The 20,261-nt window shown below is 44.6% G+C and overlaps 1 protein-coding gene across 2 annotated transcripts in view; it reads right to left on the reverse strand.

The window, feature by feature from the left end:
- The window catches only part of SMARCC1 (SWI/SNF related, matrix associated, actin dependent regulator of chromatin subfamily c member 1), a 97,271-nt gene extending 79,774 nt beyond the window's left edge, over window positions 1-17,497 (reverse strand). For both annotated transcript variants that reach the window (XM_054190314.1, XM_054190313.1), the window contains exons 1-3: window positions 17,201-17,497; window positions 9,229-9,348; window positions 3,420-3,505 (exon numbers count right to left, since the gene is read on the reverse strand). In XM_054190314.1, the coding sequence (XP_054046289.1) occupies window positions 3,420-3,505; window positions 9,229-9,348; window positions 17,201-17,497 (503 nt within the window). The remainder of the gene's footprint in view (window positions 1-3,419; window positions 3,506-9,228; window positions 9,349-17,200) is intronic.
- Between the last annotated feature and the right edge of the window lie 2,764 nt (window positions 17,498-20,261).

Consider the following 20,261-nt stretch of genomic DNA (forward strand, 5'->3'; position numbering starts at 1 on the left):
TCACAAAGGACAATTAAACAGAAAAAATAAGCAAATGCTCATGATGGTTTTCAACAACTAGATGAGAAAATTCATGAACAAACTCTCACGTTTCTCTTACTTCTAGTTGCACCATCCACCAGTCCCAGATTCTAATCCAGGAAAAACACAGCAATTCGTTTGCCTGACATTTTCTGAACTACTTATCTATTTAACGACAAGCCACCCCCCCACAGCATATAGGTAGCTCATAATCCACATGGGGCATTTTATGATCATCTCTATTGGACTCTGGTACTTTAAGTTTGCTACTTTGTTGGCAAAGTCTTTAAGATTCTTGACATAACAATGCAGATTCAAGTGTCTATTAGAAATGGGAGGGCTAACACAAAATCTGAGACTTTCTACTGGGAAGAACCACGAGAGCCCCCAAAGGCATCCATCCTGCTGCATCCCCCTGAACTGCACACGTATTCACAAGTCAGGGATGAGTCAACTGCAATGATGAATGTGAATGGTGACCCCCAGGAGCCGGAGAGGTGGGACAGCATCAGCACCAGCGCCAGTCCCTCACCACGTTCAGTGTCCACAGGTGCCTGTGCCGGCTCTATCGCTCGGGCTCCTCTCCACCATCCAGGGGAAGGTGCTGTAGGAGCCTCTGGAACAGATTTGGGCTTGACCCTGAACAATTCAGCCTTTTCCAAAGCACGATGATAAGTTTAGATCACCAGGTTGTTGACTCTCAGATGTAAAACACTACCTGGTGCACTTCTGTACCTCCCAAGTTTTGGAAAAAGCTGTTGCTAGAGTCTGAAAACGCTCTTAACTGGGGCGCTGAGCCGGTGGTCAGGAGTGGCAATACTGGCAGAAGGGATTTCAGTGTGTAAAGTAAGAAATACCCTGTACACTGAACACAGTGAAAGAGCCATGCGTATCATTACCATGCAGTGACCGATATGCTTTAAGTTAACACCCCAACTTAAAATACAAGAATTTATTCCAGCGCCCATAACTAATGACAGTTTCTTTTAAACACATGCTTGTTTCCAGTAACACACCAAATCAATTTTTAAAGTTTATAAATACACAATGAAGGTAAACCAAAGCAAGACTGATTTTTAGTCACAAAACCCATTACCACACAACCATGGCATCACATCAGTATTCCACTACTAAATGAAACAAAGACAATTCGGTGTTTTTCTTGAGGCTCTCTAGTATCTTCAGGAAGAAGTCGCCCACGCAGGTGGTACTGCGTAAATACGCTCTAGTGTTGGGCAGGGCTAGAACCATTCACTACTAGTGAATTACAGTTTCTATCCTAAAGCAGTATATGGACTATTCTGTTCACACTAAGGACCTGGCAAACAACTTTAATATCTTGGCATATTTATTAGAATCATCTTTCAATTTTAAATTATGATCTCTTTAAATAGCATTGTGCATGTTGAAAGGTTTACACTGACTTCTAGAAGGAGGGCCAGTCATCAATAAGTCTCAGCTCACTGCACAGCAATAAAGTGTTTTACACCTATAATACATGGGATTTGAAGAGCCAGGATCAAGCCACTGCCCCAGTATTCCCCCATTGACAGCTTCACAGTCTGTATTCCAAACACGTGCTTCTCCAATGTAATAGTTTCAAGGAAGTGAAGGAAGACAAATGCCAAATAAACACAAACTAACCTATTTTCCTAGACACCTAATAAAGTCTTCAGTACCTATGAAACAAAGATACTTAAGGCATTCAAGTTTGACCAAAATTTTTTACATTTGGTTGCCTAAAATCTGCATTACTTCATTTATTTAATGCTACACATGCCCCCAAATTTTTGCCTCCTTTTGAAACCCATACCTTAAGGTAATGTATTGAGAAAACATTCTCAACATATTAAGAAATAGCACTTTCTTTAGTTGCCCATTTAGATAAAATAGTAATATTAATTCTTCCTGCCCTTAGTTTAACTGATACCCTCTGACAGGTTTTGGCAAACAACTACTCGGATTGCAGTGATAGACAAGGTATGTCCAGCTGCACTGGATAAGTGCATTTTTCAGACATACCTATTATGACGAGGAAAGGTACTTCTCCTATAAGACAGATCATTCACAAACAGGTTAAGCAAGAGCGACAATGCATACCATTAAAAAAAAAATTAAAATATCATTTTTCAGGCAAAACACCACGTATTATTTGGTTGAGTCAGTGAAGATACATTCCAAGCTCTAAGTCTGATCCTCAGAGTTAAATCCAAGTATTACTTCCCTCTACATCCCACATGCACAAACACAAGGCACTACCCACTAGTTTTGAGGCATCAGCAAGAGAGTGAGAAGAGAGGAGGCAATCACGTAGCTGAGTTTTGCTGACAAATTTCAATGACTGAAAACTAAATTTGCTTGGAAAAAATTGGAATGTTTCAGTATTCATGAAGTAGGAGCCATTTAACTCCTTTATCTTCAGGCAAAGAGGTAGCAAGACACTCCTGAAAGATACGCCACACAACCACGTACCACGTCCCAGGCGCTGGCAATACTGGAGTAGGAAAAAGTTAAGAGCAGCTCACTCATACCAGCTTTCTGATATATCCACCTCAGACACCTATTTAACTGATATGGGTATAAACAACTCCTAAAATTCACTAACCACACTAAAACAACTTAATTTTTGCCTTTTAATTTGCTCTTGTGGGTAACAAAGACGGTCAATTCCAGGAATGCTGTTACAGGTCTGCACAACATCAGAGCAGAAACTCTTTAAATTAATGTACGAGAACAATCTCTGCTTACTTTTATTTATCGACTTTTCATCCTCGGATTTTTTCCAGCGTTCTCAAATACAGTAATTCGTGCTACTGCTGTCTTGGAAAGAGGACTGTAACTTAAGAAACAGGCCAAAACACTACTGGAATGCCACATGAATAGTTTCAATAGTAGTGTCAATAGCTCCATGGGCAGTGTTTCTAACTACTTACACTCTCCGTTTATGGCGGTTGATAAGCAATGGAAAACTGAGCATTTATTAGTATTTACATAATGCTTCATATTCTCCCAATTATAGCTAAACTCTATACGCAATACAGTAATAAAGATTTACATCTTACAGATGGGAAACAATGATTCTAAGATACTGGTTACTTTGCTCAGTCACACAGCAAATAAACGGAAAAAAAAAAAGCCTCAAGCTTGTAATTAACTCCCAACCTACAGGCTCAAGACCTTAAACTTGGACAACTTATGGTCACATTTAGAAGTGTGGGGGTGTGTCTTAAAAAAGCTACCATCAGCAAAACAGGAAAAAAAATAAGTTTCCTCTTCCCATCTCTAACTCCCTTGCCTACCCAATTCTCCAGAAAGTATTAAACTTTAAGTAGTTTGCATAGGCATTTCATGTGCTTGATGTCATGCAAAAGGTGTACAAATCAAAATAAAAAACTCACCAGCCCTGTTCATTCTTATATTTGTAAGCAGCACCAAGAATGTGACATAATGTACCTCCAGCTTTGAAATCCATGAAGCACTTTGCCTGGAACCAGAAAGAAAAGTGAAAACACAATGACATTGACCTTTATGTAATTATTTTAAATGAATACACACTTGTTAGTTGAGTTTTAGGCATTTAACTTATCAAATGCATAGTTCTCCTTTAAGGATGTTTCAAGATGATTAAATGCATTTGGTTTAGGAAAAATTCACGTTTGCAAGCAGAACCCGACATATCTGAAAACTCCGAGTCCTTCCTTACGTGAGTAGCTTGCAAAAAAATTCCACGTGTAGCTGTAAAACAGAAATCAGAACTGCTCTTTGAACATCCATTTCACAGTACATTAAATCTAAAATCATAGCTGCCAGTTAAGAAGCTCTTCATCTGTATTAAGCAGACTAAAACAAATCGTTAAAAAGGAACATCTAAAACCCAGGCTCCATATTCGCTACAGCTCCCAAAGCTCTCTCCTCACATCCCTCCTCCATCACAGCAAAAAGTTGTCAAGATCGGGAAAGGTCACTGTGCACATCTGCTCTAAAATACACTAAATCCAACTCATTCTCTATCAATTATAGCAGAGTACAGTGGAGTCACACGTTCGTAAACAGGTACTCTGAATCCGAGAACTGAAATTCCAACAGAAGCACAAGGAGACCAAAAAGCTCTACTGAGTCCCACCCAGTCCTTCCTCTAAAAGGTTACTAAGAAAGCAGGGCTCTTTCTGAGACAGAAAGGTACAATTTTCTGATAGATTTTAGTTTGGAATTATCTTTTCTCTTTTACTAACATCTCTGGTCAGGATGTTTGTATGTGCTCAGGAAAAGCTCAGGTCAAAGTCATCTTAGAAATGGAAGACAAGGGGATGGCTCAGCTGAAGCCAGGAGCAGGGAAAGGCAACACTAGATTAATTTCCAGCACAAGTCACAGACACCCAGGATCTCTCTGGTTCTCAATGCAGGATTTGGAAGAGGAACACAAAAAATATGCGAGAGCACTGATGAACTAACCCGTGATAAAGAAAACAACACCTGACATGATAATAGAACAAATAAAAACTCTGTTTCTGTCCACCAGGCCTTCTCTTTACAGTTACAGATCCCTTTCCAATATGATTGATAAATCAATTCATTCGACTAACCCACGAAAAAGTGATTTTTTATTTTTTTATTTTTAATTCTTCCCATCCCCGTCAGAGAGGCACAGCAGCCCAGGGGCACTCTGGAGGTGACCCTTTCTGAGGTTGCTCCAGCCGGTATAAGATGCCCAACTATTTACTGAAATAGGAAATGAAACTTATCTTTCCATACGATTGCTAAACATACAGACCAGTATTGGTCTATTTTGTGTTTTTTCAATAAAAATAAGAAAGTTGTACAATTCACAAAAGAGAATCTGGGGAGCTGTTTAATGGCTGAGCTCTGGTTACCAGCGTCCTTCTGCAAGCTGCCTTCTGCTGAAACTAGAGAAAGCACAAAGCTGGAGACACCACACAGACAACGGCCTTCCTAGTAGTTTTTCTACATTAGGAATGTTTCTGATTTAGCTTTTATCTTACTTTTTACAACAGAACATGTCATTTTCTTTAAAGTCTATTATATTAGCCCTCAGGAGTATTTGCTTCCACAGAATGAACACCAAATTGCAGACAGTCTTAGCATTACCAACCAAGCATTTTAAACCCATACTGCAGCCAGGCAGCTAAAATGGTAGCACGGGACTTAAATGAAACATCGCCTTCCTTGGCTCTAGAGCTGCTAATGGAAAGCAAAGCAGTTCTGTGAGATATCAAATACACCAGTGTCCAAGAACAACATAAAAAAGATCCTTCATAAGCATTCAACGAGAACGGAACTGCTCCTGGTCTACCATCTGTTTAGAGCCCCGCTGTGCACAGAGTAATAAAGAGAGCTCAAAGCTGCCGCACGGGTACTTGCCAGTTTATGAGCCGCATGCATTTCGGTACTATTCTTAGCAAACTAAAGTCCTCCATGGATGGAGCAGTCTCTGATCAGAAGTTTGAATTAAAACAAAATGTTTTAACACACTGAAAGATTTTATTGCCGTAAGACTTGGCTCTGAGAATACAAGCGTTGGTTGACAAACATGCAAGCAATCGCTACCTGCTCTAAAAAGAAAAATAAATCCCATCATGAAACCAGAAGACTGATTGTAAAGGATCTTTTTGCAGTACTAGCATGCAAGTTGCTGTTACTTATCCTCAGCTGTCCTACATACATATGGTCGTCCAGAATTGACCTTTCCCTTTTTGCTGACATGCCGCAACCAAATGAAATCGCCGCAGCAAAGCCCACCTCACCGGCACTTGGGGAAACCGTTGATCTCACTGCTGTACCCAACGGTCCCTACTCCAAGTTCAGGGGTTGCTGCTGCAGCTTCGCCTTCATCCAGCTGCCCGCCATTAGCCCACATTACATCTTTCAATGACAAAGTGACACCTTTCCGCATTAACGGTGCAATGGTGGAAGGCAGTTCTGCAGCCTGGCACAAGGCTGAGCGAGCGATCCGGAAGCCTCCGGCAGCACAAGCAGGCACAGAGACTTTAGATGAGATGTGGGGCAGAAATTGTTTGCTGTGAGGGGGGTGAGCCCCTGGCCCAGGTTGCCCAGAGAAGCTGTGGCTGCCCCATCCCTGGAGGGGTTCAAGGGCAGGTTGGACGGGGCTTGGAGCAACCTGGGCTGGTGGGAGGTGTCCCTGCCCAGGGCAGGGGGTGGCACTGGATGGGCTTTAAGGTCCCTTCCCACCCAAACCATTCTACAATTCTATGATGATTCTATGACTCTGGCAAGTTAGAATTTTACTACCACACAGAGGAAGTCCAGACAATACTTAATCATGAAAAACAGTACACAAATCTCTTCCATAGACATAAATCACATTTTTGAAGTGTCAGCAGACTCTAGCAAGACCCTCTTATTAAACTGTGGTTGTTGCTACTAGCATAAAAGGAAATTGCTTTTAACAATTAGACAAAACCTGTTCCACAGAAAAGATGCAGCTATCAATAAACCAGATTGCCCTCAACATTTTTACCCAACAAAATCCACCATAACAAGGCAATTAAGATCAACCAGCCACACAATTTGCCATCTTTAGAGTTAATATCTTAATATAGCCTTTACTTGAAACCTGCAAAACTGCCTTTAAGAGAATTAATCAGCTTTTTCTTTTTTTGAGCCTCAGTAGGACTAGATGATATGCATCTAAAAGCAATAATCAGAAGACACACACTGAAGTCAAGCTGTAACAGTCCTTCATTTACTCTAGATCTAGTCACAGACCCTGCACTGTACGGCAACCTTGCCAAGAACCAGAGCTTAAACACAAAATTAACAACACTCTCACAAGCGCAAGGTCTATTTCATCCATTTAAAGCACTGAATAAAACATCTGAACTTTATTTCAACTGATGTAGCCTGCAGTGATTTAGATGCAGGCCAGCTCAGAGCAGTTTACCTCCAATGCTGACAGAAAAGACCAGGTTTCTTTTGTCATAAGCGCCTCCAGCACTCAAGGGAAGACACTTCAGAGAATGAGCGCGAGGTACGCTGCCTAGCACTTGGAAAATAAATCTAAAGGCTCTAAGGTGAACTGGAAGGACAACCTTGGTTTGACAGGTCCTCATCAGCAAGTGCTCCTGGTGAGCCACGTCCCTGTGTTTTGCAACAACTGCAGTTCTCAAGACCAACACTTAATCTCCAATAAACCACCCTGATAAGGGAAACACTGCAGCGCATATTAATGGAGAACAGCATCACGCAGGGAATGGACTACTAACAGCAGCCTTTAGTGACGGCAGTTGTGAGCGGCAGTCACAAATTGAGGACTTTGCAGTCATCTGCAGGTCCACAGCACTCGAAGTTCTGATGGCTTGGGGGCTGCTTCTTTCACAAAAGCACAACCTCCTCCTCTTCAGGCTCCAGGAAGGTGGTGATATTGAGCAGTCACTAAGATGACCACAAACTTTTAACCTTTCAGCTTCTTTCAGTTTCTTTTCAGTGGAAGCCTGCAATACCTTTGCAATGCATTTTTGGAGATTAGCAACGTCACTAGAGACATCCCTTCGCCCCACCTCTCTTCCCAAGTCAGGCATAGTTCTGTAACACCAAACCACTCTGCACGTCTCCAAAGCGCTATGGCAGAATAATAAAACCTTCTTAAAATACTGGACCAGTATCTTAAATTGCACATACAAAGCGATAGCTAACCTCCTCTTAAGAGCACAAAACAATACAAAGGAAGATGTACTGATGAGTTGCCTTCTGTCGGAAGCAATTGAGAGCAGAGAGATCCAACTGCTGTAAACTTAAGCTGAGCAAATTTGATCAGATTAGACCTTTGAAACAGCAAGAATAGTTAAACACGGGAACAACATATTTACAATACCACTGAAATCTTTATTACCTATTTTTAAGATAAGACAAATTGATTTAAGACTTCACAGCACTCAAAAGGTTTATCAACTTGTTGAATATGGGTAGTTTTATGGTCTACATTGCCATATCAAAATAAACCACAGCAACATTCACTTCTGTCTCCACATCTTTCCATTACCACTGAGGAACCAGGTGATCAGAATGGAAGAAATGGTAAGATACATCTTAATGGTACCTCGTGGTGCATCTTTGTGTATTCCTAAGCACCAAGAAATTAATAAGTTTGAAGACTCCTCTTCTGGAGAAAACACACATGAATTCACACTCCTCACAAAAGAATTTACATAAGCAAAACCTCCAGGGAAAAACAATCACCATAAAATAATAAAAAATACTATTCTGTAAGTGGTGGACCAAAGAAGATAGGAGGACTTTCAATAGTTTTCAGAACAGCTTCAGTTTATGATATTTCCCACTCAGTACGTATATCTAAATAGAACCCTAGATTGCATGCCCGTAAGTTCCCAGCCAGCACTCTGCGGCAAAGACGAGCAAAGACCTTCCTGCTGATGTGCACAATGTTTATGACAGTTGCCTTGGCCCATGAAACCTACCCTAAAACCAGCCAGCTGGGTGCTAGACACCATGCTGCGGTCCTTGCCTTTCACATCTGGAATCCCTTCGTTACTTTGTCCTTACTGTTTGCTGCATCCCTCTTCCCTCTATCAGTTGTTTAGACTTCACTCAGATGAGATTGTTTTGGTGGTAGGCAGGGTTCCAAGCACAACAGGACTCATTTCTGAACACAATCACTAGGGTACTACTGCTGAAGATGGGCCAAGTTTGAACTTTAAATAAGAAACCCTTAAAACATCGATATCATTTCTGTATACCAATATCCTGAGCAACTGAAAAGCTATCCCAGACTAATTAGGTAACTGTAAAGAACACGGTAAAGCCATTTTTCAGCACCGGCAGCATTACAAGTTTGATGTTTAATCAACAGAAACGCCCAATGGAAACTTGTTTGTTTTGGAAAGTGCGTGTTATTCAGTCAGTTTAGGATGCTTAAGTCCAAACAGATTTGACTTAACATTTACAAGTTTACATAGAATTTTACTAGAAATTAAAACCTTTCCACAGTATTCAGGAAATCGCTTCCAAATGTACAGAAAATAAGATGAATTATATTGAAAAATCTGCTTTTAAGGAGGACTGTGCTATTTCACCCTTTCCAGAGGATGCATCGACAAAAACCTCAGACGAAGCACAGCTCTCCCAATCACCTGGAAGCCCACCAGCAGCACCGATACTGGAGGAAGAACAAAACACGCTGCTGTAAAGCAGCGGGTTAACCCCGATACTCACAGGAAGCTTTGTGAAGGCAGGATTGGTGACATGTTTTCCAAAGGCATCTTCCTGGAATTGCAGCAGCTGCACCACCAGCCCAGCCAGTGTTTTATTGGTAGGAGCATCTGCTTGAACATACTGAAAGACAAAAAACACGCGCTTACTTGGGATAGAGGATAATAAAACATGAAGACTGGTTTACTCGTTCCCCAGACCACTTTATCAGTTGCAGAGCATGGTTTAAGATTTAAGGATCACTCTGTGGCTGGGGGGGGAGGTACGTGCACAGGAGGAGCACCACGGCACAAACACTTTTCAAGCTTTACTCTTAAAACACAGCACATATCTGTGAATCATCATCAGTTCATCACGGCCCCCGGTGTTTTACAGACAGAGATTAACTACTTCAATCTGATTTGTAGTTCCTAATAAAGAAACAGACTAATTCTGGCCCACACATACACAAAGCTTCTACAGCAACTTTGCAAGCTCCTTCTGTAATCAACTACTACACGTTAATCCTAAAAGCATCCATTTGGTACTATATAGCATGTCATGTACAGACAGAAAAACTGATCCAGGCAACCACATTTGCAACGCTTTGCAACAATCTAAGCGTTTCCCAACGTTATACTTCTAATAAAATGCATATATGTAAAAGCAGAAATCACAGCATGGAATATAAAATACAGTCCCACGGCTGCTGAGTTTTCATTACTCCTAATATTACAATGTTCACTTACTGGGTATAATCTCTTCACCATGCCAGAAAATTTCTAAGTGTAGAACAAACATTACTTCTTCATGTAGAATATGGAGTAACACTAGGTACCCTACAGCCATTTCCCTGGGTAACACTATGAACCACGTGGCCTTTGCTCTTCCCTCAGATCACATTCTTCTGAAGCCCCTTAAAAAAATTGAGAGCCAGAACCCTCAAAAGTTTGAAGCAGAGGTGTTAAACAGCAGTCAAATCTAACTAAGCTTTCCAAAGCACCATATACAGAGCAAAAGACATTACAAAGACACTGACTTTTCCACAATTCCACAGTACCTGACCACCCCGAGATGCAAGTTCCTTCAGCACTTGTTAAGAGGCAGATAAACATATCTGAGAAATTAAATCTTAGCAACTCAAAGGACGCAAATACCTGTCAGACCGCTCAGCCGTCCTGCCCTGTGTATAAAAACTAATCCAGAAACATGAGCCTATAGAGAACAGAAGGCTAAACTTCCAAAGCTGCATTTTTCTTAGCCCTCCTCCCTCCCCCTGTGAAAGGCAGGCAACTGTGACAATTTTACCCAATTAATAACTCCTATCAATTCTCATCAGCTACCACAGCGATATGAAGCAGCAATAACAGTCAGTCTTTGTTGTTGTTAGACTCTAGTTAAAGAAAAAGACTTTTGCTCTCAGGCTTTTTAAAAACCTCTAGACCCTCATGCTCCTCTCCACTGGCAACTATTTTCTTTATGATTTTTGGACTAGCAGCTCTGGGTGCTGCAGCTGAATCCACCAGAGCAATTTAAAGCAATCTTTTGTTGGAATTACCAATCTTAGGGCGGATAGTAAATTGGAGCATGTGACTCGCTCCGATGCCCCAGTTAATCCCAGCATCTTCATAGAAAACCCCATCCCAGCCCCTCCGCAGGCTGACCAGGTGCTGCAGCTCAGCGGGGAGCTGCCGCTCTCACGCCTTTGTTACCACTGGTAAAACCTCCAGCAGGGAGGCACAGAATAATACTTCAATCCCTTTTGCTAAATTTGCCAGAACCCTTTTTATCAGTGTTCTACCGGCTGCTAAATCAAGAAGGACGATTACCAAGACACATACAGTGCTGTGTATTTTTATAGCTGTTAATAAAAGACTTATCCTGTATTATTTTTGTAGAGTTTAAAAATAAGCGACTATCACACCCAGGATGCTCACAGATATAGTGTGTCACAGCTAATAGCCCTAGAGCTCCCATCATTTTGCACGTTCAACCTTCCTGATTCAAGTCTGAATAAAACTCTTAGCTTTCAGTTCAGCTATGCCAATTATAACGCAAGCAAACAAATGCAAATTAAAAGGTGCAGGCAGACCAGGTATCTGCCGAACTACAGATTCAGGATTTGCACAAATGTGAAAACAAAAGTATAGCAGATCAAGTGCCAGACTTCGTATTAAATACTCCCATTTTTATTACTAAGACAGCTTTGGTCTTGAACACATTCACAAGACGTACACGTTAAACATGTTCAAAAAGCAAAGTCACTGGCTCCAGTTTAAACCCAGCTATTTAAGACTGTCTGCCCACCTTGCTGTACCAATTTCTCTAAATACATACCTAGATCGACAGTTATAAATTTTTTCCCAGTAAAACAGAGTACATTGTAGTAGTGCACCTTTAGTTTTGCATGGGAGACATACTCCAGGAAGATAAAAAAAAAAAATGCAAAAGCAGCTTTTGCGTATTTTCTCAGAAGCTATGCAGTCTTCACTCTGGCAACGCTGACTAGAGAAAAATCCTCATAACCACCATAACTCATTTAATGGGAAAAAGACTCTGTACTGCTACATTTGCTTTTTCTGTACAGGTTAAAAGTCTTAAAGCTTTTTGTGTCAAGTTTAACACAGTATTTTAAATTAATAAAGCACCAAAAAATCTATAAAATGCAACAAGACAGCAACCATTGATGTCTCCTACTAACAGTGAAACAGAAGTATAGAACAATTCTGTATTTACGGCCATTATTTAAAAAAAAAACCCAAGCAATAACAAATCAAAAAACTTTAAATTTCACAAATCTGCCTCTTGACCCATACAGTTGACTTACACGCACAGCCTCTTTAGGGCACCTAGTACAAAACTGCCTTCAGCATAACCCTCGAGCTAAGGTTCTCTCAACTACCAGTTTGAGGATTAAATAAACCATGGGAAAATAATTCATGAAAAAGATAAGTAGAGAAGGAACTTATTTGTCACACAAACAAGCCAACAAGAACAGAAAATGAAAATCAACAAGGAAATAGTCAAAGTTTAGGGTTTTCCAGTAGGGTTTCTTTGTTACACGTAAATGAGATTCCCCAGGATAACTCTGCCTGCTGTAAATACACGATGACGCGGAGCACCCAGCACTGCAACCTTAGTGAAAAACCGAATGCAGGAGAGGTTGTATTCTTGTATTGACGTACTGTATTTCTTTTTTCAACATTTTCCTTCAGCAAAACGTATTTACATGAGAATATACCTGGAAAAGCATATTCTTAGACACGTGAAATTTTTCAGGCACTTATTCCTTTATTTGCAGATCCCATTTTTACCTCTTGCGGGAGGCACTGACAGCTGGAAGCTATGAGAAAAGAAGATAACATTAAGAGCCCCCGGCTCTATTCTGCATTGCCACTATTGCAAATTTTTTATACAGGAAAGTCACTTCTTTGCCTGGGGTACCCCCTAAACAATAAGGGCAAAAAAACCTTCAAAAGGAAACACAAAAGACTCCTCTTACACATTTATGCACACTAACCAGCACTACAAATAGATCTTTAAATCAGCAAAATAAATAAGATGATTTCCTGATCGATACGCTGGGGGTTTGAGGGGACCACAGAGGACCGGAGTCACAATATATCTGCAAGTTTTCCACTAGTCTCCACGGCAGACAGAAGCAGAAAGTGATTCTGCAGCAAATGAAGGTTTTTAAACAGTGAATTCCAGGAGACAGAAATGATGTCCTGTTCCTAGACACACAGCTTTGGCATAAGAGGATTTTGTTCAAGTGCTGAAATACCAAAGACCCACTGCCACAGCAAAGACTGTTCTAACATTTCAACGTCAATTAGAGATACAAAAACACCCACGTATCCTTAAGCAGAAGACACGTATGGTCAGAAGTCTTTTAGCGTAACTCAAATCATTCAAGAATAGAGAGTAACCACGAGCAGAGGAAATCTCTTCACCAGCAAGATTTGCCGTTGCAGCTGCACTGGAAAGCCTTTGTCACGGGCGTAAGGGACAGATTCATATTCCCAGTTCTGATGTGGTTACTGACCTCAAATAACCACATCACAGCTCTGTGTTGTAGCCCCGATGCACAAAATCCTTTCCTTCCCCCAAAACAAAGAACATTCCAGCTGAGACCACTAAATAACAGGGAAAGGAAAACCAACATTAAAATGCTTTGATTTAGGTTATAACCTTTTTTTAAAGGTGAGAACACAAAAGAGCTGCAAACACAGAGAAAAATCCTCCCTCAGATTAGATCAAGGTCAGACACTGAAGAAATACTTGATAAGGTTAGCACCAACACGAGGAGTCAGAGTCAGGGCTAGCTGAAAGATAACGACAAATCCTCTAAATTCAGCTCCTGGCTGACGCTGAACAAGCAGGTGGTCTCCAGACAGACATCTTCGGGCACAACAACTGCCATTTCCCAACGGCTGCCAAGAAGCAGCTCGTCCCTCCTCGCTGTTGGGCTGAGGCTTATTAATAGCAGGGCATAAAGGGATCCCACGCTGCCGCCCGTCCTTACCCTCCTGCGGTAAAACAGGAGCGCTCCCGTCCAACACCTCACAACAGCACCGCACTCCACTAACGCAGAAAGAAAACTTATTATTCTACATTTGACACGAGTGCAAGCGGGTCCGAGATGTTCAACCAACCACCCAGATTTCCAAGTGATGATATCCCTCATCTCTGCAGTTTAGTGTCTATACAGACAGCCCATCGTATCTTCTCTTTAACTCACCCTTTAAGACAACACTCCAATTGCTCTTTAAAAACCAGAACAAACCACTCTCCTCCCTGCCCCCCCAAAAAATCAGTTTTCCAGCCTTCTGTCCCAGTGGAGCAGGGCACAGCTTTCGGAACCACCGAGTAGCTCAAGCTCCTAAAGTCCAATATATTGAACAGGACACGATGGAACACACTGGGAACGGTGCTTAGGGACTAACAGTTGTAAGGCCAGCGTTGGTTTCTGCATCCTTCATAATACATATGCAAAGAAAACCCATCCCAAACTACCTCAGGAAGATATTTTAAACACAAGAAACAACTCTACTTTATGACAAGACATTTTAATACCAGCTATTTGTTGCTTAATGTCAAGGCAACTACCTAAATAACACAATATTGGAGATCACTGAGAATTAATATAGTAAAAAGGGAATTGCCCAGTTTACTTTTGAAGTACAAATTTCTACTTACAGCGGACACCTTGATGTCACCAGAGTTAGTTCGCTCAAATGCTATGAAAGCCTGTCAGATCCCCCAGGCCTTAAAAACCACAGCAGAAACCCGTTTCCAACTCACGGGGAAGAAAGGCTCCAACATCCATACTGCGGGGTCCAAGGCCTGGGGAGAAGCGGGGGACCTCCTGCAATTCTCAGCGCAGAGAAAGAGCACAAGATGACTTCCAGACATGACACACACAAAAAAACAGGGAGCAGGAGGAAGTTTTTAATGAACAATTCTCTTTTCTGTCATTATGTTTGTTGTCACTAACAGCCCCTCCAGTGTTCCTTCCATCTTTACAGGCATCCTCTGCCCAACCACCTGAGCCTCCCCGACGCAAGCTCCCAGGGTGCACTTTCTGCACAGCCAGGGAAGGGCCTTCCTCACTGCCAGCACTTTAGCCAAGAAGAAACAGGATCTAAAGGTTTGTGTCAGGAAAACAGTACATCACATCAACACCAACACATTACAAAACCAACAGATTTTATCACCAAAAGATCTGACACAGATTGACCACACTGCCTCGACTTGAGCCCACTCCTCCCTGTTAAGAAGAGTTTTCCAATAACCAGTGCAAGTTTTCCAAACATTATTCAAACCTCTTACTTTTTTAGCTATACTCTAGAGACACGGAGAACTCTCAGGTATTGGAAGACTTGTCTGATCTAGAGGTAAGAATGAGGTAATCGCAATTCTCTAACTCTCTCCTTGCCCATTGTGACTTCTGGATCCTTGACCAAGCTCGCTCCTGCTCTCGGGATTCTCTCTGGCTGCTCCCCAACATCCCCGGGGCTCCCAAAGTTGGGCACAACTTGGCATCACCACTGCTGAGATGTGTATATATATCTATTTCTAAGAGCACAAACTGGACAAAAGTCAGCTATAATCTGAAAGGAGTCACAAACCTACAGCAAAGCTGCCACCTGAGTTACAGGAAACAAAATTAAGAATGAACTGTCCATCATACAAAGAAAAATAACGCAAGATGAACAGAGTCCATTTACTGCACATCAAAAAGGAATTAACACTTCCATTTAGAGTATTAAGGACACATCTAGGGGAGAACTTTGTAGAGTGGGTTGATGGTTGGACTCTCTGATCCCAAGGGTCTTTTCCAACCTAAATGATTCTATGATTCTATCTTTAATCGTCAGTAGTATCAGTTTCCTTGTTTCCCAAAACAAAACTAATTTTCAGTTTTTTAGAAGTATTTTGCACAGCACTTTTCTGAAATTCTTTTGCCCAGTGGAGATTTCTTCTTAGCTCAATTCTAATTACCTTCCAGAGTTTCAGTAGTAAATATAAGCATCTAATCTTTATAACCAGTAAGACCGATAAGTGTAAACCAGTTATAATAAAGGAGTTTTGCTTTGGCGTACAAACTGAAAGCTCCCATCCTGAACTGCAGATAAGAGGACCCGCCAGGCTCATAAGGTGAGAACCAGCTCGTCTAGACAGTTCTGATTCACAGCAGCGAGGGACAACAACCGTTAATGCTTTTAATAACATGACTTGCTCTTCTGCAAAATGGCAGCTGCCAGTTCAAAGTTATTTCAAAAGTTTATTGTCTTCTGGTGGGTGTTTGATTGTGAAAATGAAATAAGAGCGCTCCGCCACAGAAGTGTAGAAACAGCAGAGGAGAACAATCAAAACAAAGAAAAACTGCAGATATACTTTGATGTTACAATTCCCTTATCAACACAAATAGCTGAAGCTGCTCCCTCAAACTGTTGCCTCCCCCTCATTGTGCAGATTCGACTGTACGTGGCTGCGCTGGAAAAAGCTATGTGGAAGGACCGGTAAAACACCCCTCCAAACCCGCTCCAGTTTTTAACGCAGGTGCCCATTCCAGGGCACTGCCACAAAAATAACCCCACCAGCGGCACCCGCAGAGCCACGGGCAAACCTCTCTGTGGGTTACGGACACCAGACCTACCAAAGAGCGGAGGGATGGACTGCAAATCGCAGGTCAACAGAGAGATTAAGGCACTCTGAGGCTGTCCAAGCATCTCTCCTTGACACGGCTCTGCCCCAGCCAACGCTCTTCCTAGGATGGCTACAAAGCTGTCTAGAGACATAGATGTGTCGTATGGGAAGTTCATCTCAGGTGGTTTTTCAACGCTTAGGTGTTGAAGGAAAGTTACAAAATCCTCCTTACAGGAAAAACACTTGAGAACAAAGCAAAGGAACAGAGAACACGCTACCTGAAAGAGGAAGAGGACGACAAGGGTAATGCGTAGGGAGCAACGGCACTACCAAAAAGCGAACGTGGAGTCCAAGCAACACACACAGAGCGTTCAAAACACACCAGATTCGGTGCAACACGGTTCCCAACAGCACGAAGAGTTGTTTTTGTTGTTGTTTTTTTTTTTTTTTGTTCTTCTTTCTTTTTTTTTTAAACACCCGACACCTCCGGGGCGCGGTTTAAGCAAAAAAGCCGTACAAAAACACCCTGCCAAGCGGAGCCCGGGACTTGCCCGCACAGGAAAACTTCCCGCTGGGGCCTGGCCCGGCTGCGAACGCAGCCTGTGAGAGCTCCCCTCTGTAAGGGGAGCGGGCACCGGCCGCCTCTGTGAGGGGAGGGGAGGGGAGGGGAGCGGGCCCCCCCACCTCCCCGTTCCCTCAGGAGGGGCCGGGCGCGGCGGCCAGGCCGCGGCTGACAAAGGCCGGCGATGCCGGGCAGCCCCGGCGGGAAGGGGCCGTGAGGGACCGTTAAACCACCCCACCACCCACCCGCCGCCCAGTCCCCGCGCCCCCGCCGGGCCCGCACCTTCTTGTAGTGCTTCCCCAGCCAGACGCGGACCGAGTCGAGCTGGGACACCGTCTCCGGGCTCTCCCAGAACTTCCCCGTCGGGCCGCCGTCCTTCCGCCGCGACACCGACAGGGCCGCGCAGCCTGCGCCTCCGCTCACCGCCACAGCCCCCGCTGCTGCCGCCGCTGCCGCAGCTGCGCCGCCGGGCCCGGCCCCGGTCCCACCGCCCGCCGCCGCCACCGCCGCCGCCATTGTTACCCTCGCCGAGCGCCGCCACCGCGGCCCTGCACCTCCCACCCGCCTCACGCCGCGCATGCGTCGAGCGGCGCCGGCTCCGCCCCCCCGGGCATGCTCGGGACCTCCCTCCCCTTCACCCCCGCCCCGGTTCCCGCCCCGCCGCCGCCGCCGCCGCCGCGCGCGCCCGCCCGGTGCGCTCGCGCTCCCGCCTCCGACCCCGGTGCTCCCCCCTCGGCTGCCGCCACCGCCCCTCAGCGCCTGCGCCCCGCCGCCCCTCCCCCACACCGCCCCGCCGCCATCTTGGCGCATGCGCCGCGCCCCCACCGCACGCGCCCCGGCTCAGCCCGCCTCGCGCCATCGCCTCACGCGTTCCCGCCGAGGGAGCCGGGGTGAGGCGGCGGCATGGTGCGATCCGAGCCCGAAAAAACGCCGTAAGTGCCATTAATAGCGGCTGAGGCGGGCGCACGGTGAGCTCCGGGCCCACAAAAACACTGCGAGTGGCCTCGATGCCGGCTGAGCTGGGCTTATGGTGTGCCCCAGGACCGAAAAAATGCCTTGAGTGCCATTAATACCGGCTGAGGCGGGCGTGTGGTGAGTTCCCAGGCTGACAAAATATCATGAGGGCCCTTAATGCCAGCTGAGGTGGGTGCACGGTGCACTCCTGGCCTGAAAAATCAGCATGAGTGCCCTTGACACCGGTTGAGGTGGGCTGGTGGTGAGCTGCAGGCCCAAAAAAACACAGTTAAGTGCCCTCAGTAGTGGCTGAGGTGGGCACATCATGCACTCCGGCCCCACAAAAATGTCTTGTGTGCCCAGCTGAGATGGGTACATGGTGTGCTCCAGGCCTGAAAAAACACCGTGACATTAATGTTGGCTGAGGGGGCACATGGTGTGCTCTGGGCCCAAAAAAGCACCATGGGTGCCCTTGGTACCAGCTCAGGCAGATGCGAGGTGTACTCTGGGTCTGAAAAATCACCATGAGTGCCATTAATACTGCTGTGGTGGGCTCACGGTGTGCTCCGGGCCGGAAAAAACACTGTGAGTACCTTTGATACCAACTGACGCAAGCTGGTGGTGTGCTTCACCGCTGAAAAAACAAAGAGTGCCCTTGATACCAGTTGAGGTGGGCACACAGTGCAATCTGAGACCAAAAAAACGCCTTGAGTGCCCTTGACACCGGCTGACGTGGGCGCACGGTGAGCTCTGGGCCCACAAAAACACTGTGAATGGCCGTAACGCTGGTTGAGGCAGGTGTATGGTGTGCTCCAGGCCTGAAAAAACATCACGAGCAGCCTCAATACCAGCTGAACTGGGCTCCCAGTGTGCTCCAGCCCCAAAAAAACACCATGAATGCCCTTAATTCCAGCTGAGGCGGGCATGTGGCATGCTCCAGGCCCAAAAAAGTGCTGTGGGTGCCCTTAGTAATGGCTGAGGCAGGTGCATGGTGAGCTCTGGGCCTGAAAAAATGCTGCAGGTGCCCTTTATACTGGCTGAGGTGGGCTCCGGGCCCAGAAGAGCACCATGGGTGCCCTTAATACTGCTCGAGATGGGCTCACAGTGTGCTCTGGGTGCGAAAAAACGTTATGAGTGCCCTTAATACCAGCTGAGGTGCTCTGGTGGTGTGCTCTGGGCCCAAAAAACCATGGTAAGTGCCCTTAATACCATGTGAGGTGGGCTCAAGTTTGCGCTCCGGGCCCAAAAAATGGCCATGAGCGCCCTTGACAGCCATTGAATGGGGCTGCTTGGGCATCCTGGGAGATCTCGCCCTCACACCCTGCCTGAGCACAGCAGCCCTCTCCATCCACGGCAAGCTCACCCTGTGCTGACTTTTCAAATCCCTCTGCTTCATTGCCACCTGAGCAGTGCACTGATGATTTGGGGTGCTTTTTTAACTTTAAGTGTGTGCTGTCTTGTGCTAGTGCAGCTCTTGTCACCTCTGCTTGTCCCTCCATGGTTCAGCCTCCACGCAGACCCAGGCTGAGGTGGGTAGGGTACTCCTGGGAGTACTGCAGATCTGATCCCATCCAGAGCTTCTTTTTAATCTGACACACATCACGCTGGTGGAGGGGAGTGGTATATGAAGGGTGGAAAACCAAATTTTTCTGTTAAATTCATCCTGACACTCTGCTTGGACTAGGCAGTGGTAGACTGAATCTGTGATACTACCTTTTTGGCATTAAATTTCCTCTTACACAGGAAATAACTTTCTTGCTGTGGAAAGAGGCACAGTGGAGAGCTCTCTGCCCTTTTTATATTTGCTCTTCCATCTTAAGGACAGCAGTGAAGCATCAGACCTCCGTAAAGGATGACACGGCAGCTCATCCTTGGAATACGGCTGCAAGATGTGTCACCACACTTAGGGTGTTTTCCCTTTCTGTATTTCTGAAGGCAGTTGTCCCTTGCTATTGGGCAATCCTTGCATTCCTAATCAGAAATTAAACGAGCAAACACCTCTGTTCTCCCATGGGAGCGCCAGTACCAGTGAAAGCATCCTCAAGCAGTGTCGCTGCACGCATTATTCCTGGTGTGATTAAAGCTTTACACAGAAAAGAAGGAATTACATCTAATAAGTAATGTTTTGGGGATAAAGAAAAAGGGGAACATAGGAAAATAGGGCCTCAACTTTAAAAGTTTGAACAATGTCATCACTACACAATGATAAGTACTGAAAATGACAGGAGAGCCCATGTGAAAATACAGTGGAGAGTGCTAAGTGTACAGGTAGCTTAGTTGTAATTCACTATTGCCCCTCAGCTAGAAAGGGCAGCTCTTCCAAAAGCGTCCTGACCTTGTACTTCTCTGACACAAAAGTGAAAATACAGTAATTGGGAGCAATTCTTTA

This window comes from Rissa tridactyla, chromosome 2, assembly GCF_028500815.1.
Source record: "Rissa tridactyla isolate bRisTri1 chromosome 2, bRisTri1.patW.cur.20221130, whole genome shotgun sequence".
NCBI lineage: Eukaryota > Metazoa > Chordata > Aves > Charadriiformes > Laridae > Rissa > Rissa tridactyla.